General features: G+C 28.2%; 1 protein-coding gene across 1 annotated transcript, besides 3 other annotated features; it reads right to left on the bottom strand. All coding sequences in view use genetic code 6, as the record gives it.

Moving 5' to 3' along the window:
* Positions 1-282: 282 nt before the first annotated feature.
* On the bottom strand, positions 283-2,644 carry IMG5_163790 (zinc finger lsd1 subclass family protein, putative; the record flags this gene model as incomplete). Its single annotated transcript, XM_004030250.1, has 1 exon — positions 283-2,644. A coding segment is annotated over one exon (2,362 nt), but the record flags the coding sequence as incomplete, so codon positions are not given.
* Positions 393-438: a microsatellite.
* Positions 522-2,527: a microsatellite.
* A 704-nt stretch (positions 2,645-3,348) lies between the features above and the next one.
* Positions 3,349-3,391: a microsatellite.
* The last annotated feature ends 161 nt before the right edge of the window (positions 3,392-3,552 follow it).

Below are 3,552 nucleotides of genomic sequence, written 5' to 3' on the forward strand. Positions count from 1 at the left end.
AATCAGAACAAGAATATCCATTATTTGCTAGTTTAAATACACCAGGTTTTATTTTTATTATATCATCATTATTAATAGCACTTACAGTATCAAGTTTAAGTGTAAGTGTTTTAAAATATTTATCAAAAGAACATAAAATATTTCCTTATAATTTGGTTTTAATAAAAGTTATATCCAATGTTTCCATACAAAGTTAATAAGTAAATTATAATTAAGAAGAATAACTTTGTAAATCTAAATTAGAGATAACAAGATCAATATACAAATTGCTATAATAATAACCAAAATCTATAATTAAATCCAAGAAATCAGAACTAAAATGTATTTTAGTCATTATATTTTAACATGAATCGCATTATTTATTTTAATTTTATTAAAAATATTGAGGAGATTTGCATGTAAGACATTCTGTTGCATTGCATGTAGCACATCCAGTTGAAAAAGTTGAACACATAGCACAGGCTTAATTGAAAACATTAGAATCATATGAATATTAAGGACAATTACATTATTAAGGAACCCTATTCTCAAAACAAGTGTCACAATCTGTCGCATTAGAACAAGTTGCACATTTGTCTAAGCAAGCTGTACATTATCTATTTGTCATATTGCCATATTTGCCTGGAGGACAATTCTTTACACATGAATTTCCTTCTAAAAAATACGGCAATAGACATGCTAAGCAAGTAGTAGCATTACAATTAGAACATCCAATAGATATAGTGGAGCATATAGTACAAGGTTTTTTGAAATCCAAGCTATCATAAGTATTCGCAGGGCATTAACAAGAAGGTGTTACTCTATTCTCAAAACAAGTATCACAATCTGTAGCATTAGAGCAAGTTACACATTTGTCTAAGCAAGATGTACATTATCTATTTGTCGTATTGCCATTTTTACCGGGGGGACAATCCTTTACACATGAATTTCCTTCTAAAAAATACGGCAATAGACATGCTAAGCAAGTAGTAGCATTACAATTAGAACATCCAATAGATATAGTGGAGCATATAGTACAAGGTTTTTTGAAATCCAAGCTATCATAACTATTCGCAGGGCATTCACAAGCACGTGTAACTCTATTCTCAAAACAAGTGTCACAATCTGTATCATTAGAACAAGTTGCACATTTGTCTAAGCAAGCTGAACATTATCTATTTATCGTATTGCCATATTTACCAGGAGGACAAATATTTACACATGAATTTCCTTCTAAAAAATACGGCGATAGACAAGCTTAGCAAGTTTTAGCTTTACAAGTAGAACATCCATTAGATATAGTAGAGCATTTAATACAAGCTTTTTTGTAATCCAAGCTATCATAAGTATTCGCAGGGCATTCACAAGCACGTGTAACTCTATTCTCAAAACAAGTATCACAATCTGTATCATTAGAACAAGTTGCACATTTGTCTAAGCAAGCTGAACATTATTTATTTGTCAAATTACCATATTTGCCAGGAGGACAAACTTTTACGCATTTATTTCCATCTTAAAAATACGTCGGTAGACATGCTAAGCAAGTAGTAGCATTACAATTAGAACATCCAATAGATATAGTGGAGCATATAGTACAAGGTTTTTTGAAATCCAAGCTATCATAACTATTCGCAGGGCATTCACAAGCACGTGTAACTCTATTCTCAAAACAAGTGTCACAATCTGTATCATTAGAACAAGTTGCACATTTGTCTAAGCAAGCTGAACATTATCTATTTATCGTATTGCCATATTTACCAGGAGGACAAATATTTACACATGAATTTCCTTCTAAAAAATACGGCGATAGACAAGCTTAGCAAGTTTTAGCTTTACAAGTAGAACATCCATTAGATATAGTAGAGCATTCAATACAAGCTTTTTTGTAATCCAAGCTATCATAAGTATTCGCAGGGCATTCACAAGCACGTGTAATTCTATTCTCAAAACAAGTATCACAATCTGTAGCATTAGAGCAAGTTGCACATTTGTCTAAGCAAGCTGTACATTATCTATTTGTCGTATTGCCATATTTGCCTGGAGGACAATTCTTTACACATGAATTTCCTTCTAAAAAATACGGCAATAGACATGCTAAGCAAGTAGTAGCATTACAATTAGAACATCCAATAGATATAGTGGAGCATATAGTACAAGATTTTTTGAAATCCAAGCTATCATAACTATTCGCAGGGCATTCACAAGAACGTATAACTCTATTCTCAAAACAAGTATCACAATCTGTAGCATTAGAGCAAGTTGCACATTTGTCTAAGCAAGCTGTACATTATCTATTTGTCGTATTGCCATATTTGCCTGGAGGACAATTCTTTACACATGAATTTCCTTCTAAAAAATACGTCGTTAGACATGCTAAGCAAGTAGTAGCATTACAATTAGAACATCCAATAGATATAGTAGAGCATATAGTACAAGCTTTTTTGTAATCCAAGCTATCATAAGTATTCGCAGGGCATTCACAAGCACGTGTAACTCTATTCTCAAAACAAGTATCACAATCTTTAGCATTAGAACAAGTTGCACATTTATTATTACAATTATTGCAAGTTCTTTTCGAAATATCTGCATATTTTCCTTTTGGACATGAAGTAATACATTTAGAATCATCATAAAAATATCCACTTTTACATTAATCACAAGACATTCCATCTTTACATTTTGAGCATCCTTTAATACATTTTTAACAATTATCTTTTTTTAAATAATAGCCTTTATTGCAAGAGCTACAAGATGTACTGTTAATACATCCAGCACATTAAGGCATACATTCAAAGGCATAAAGTTTAAAGTCTGTAATGCCAAAAGATCTTTAATAAGAGTCAAAATCAGTAGTATAACTACTAGTAATTTCAATTTTAATTTTCTATTAATTATTAATTATAAAATCGATATTCGCTTATTAATATTCTTCTTTTATATTATTTCTTCCACATGTTTCAGTAGAAGCAACATTTTTATATAAATTTTAAACATGATTTCGATTAATTTTAATAGACAAAAAATCAACACCATGATTCCAGGAATCAATCATTATATATAAAAAGCTGATTGAAATACTATATACAGGTTTTGTAAATACATATTAAAAATTTATATGACAGCTATTTCCACATTTATTAAATCCTCCTATAATATTTTTTGAACCACATAATTAAACTATATCTAATCCAGACATATTAATAGTGCTAAAACCGCAATCATAAACATCTTAAGGCAAAAAGGGTGAATTTAAACATTATTTTAAAAGTGTTTTTTTTTAAGAATTAAGAACAGATAATAGAATTAAAATTAAAAAAATTATATTAATAAAATTCTTAGATTTCAAATGAATCATTGTAGGTTTAAATATAAAAAAATTATTTAAAAAATAATATAAATAAAATAATTTAAATTTAACATTATTTTTTTTTTATTAATTAATAAATTATAAGAAATTTTTATTTATAATTAATAAAATTATATATGATTAAAAAATAGTAAATTATTATTATTGTAGTATTTTATTATTATATTATAAAATAAAATAAATATATATTATATTAATAATTTAAA

The sequence above is a fragment of the Ichthyophthirius multifiliis genome (genome assembly GCF_000220395.1).
Source record: "Ichthyophthirius multifiliis unplaced genomic scaffold scaff_1120509251227, whole genome shotgun sequence".
NCBI classification, from domain to species: Eukaryota; Ciliophora; class Oligohymenophorea; order Hymenostomatida; genus Ichthyophthirius; species Ichthyophthirius multifiliis.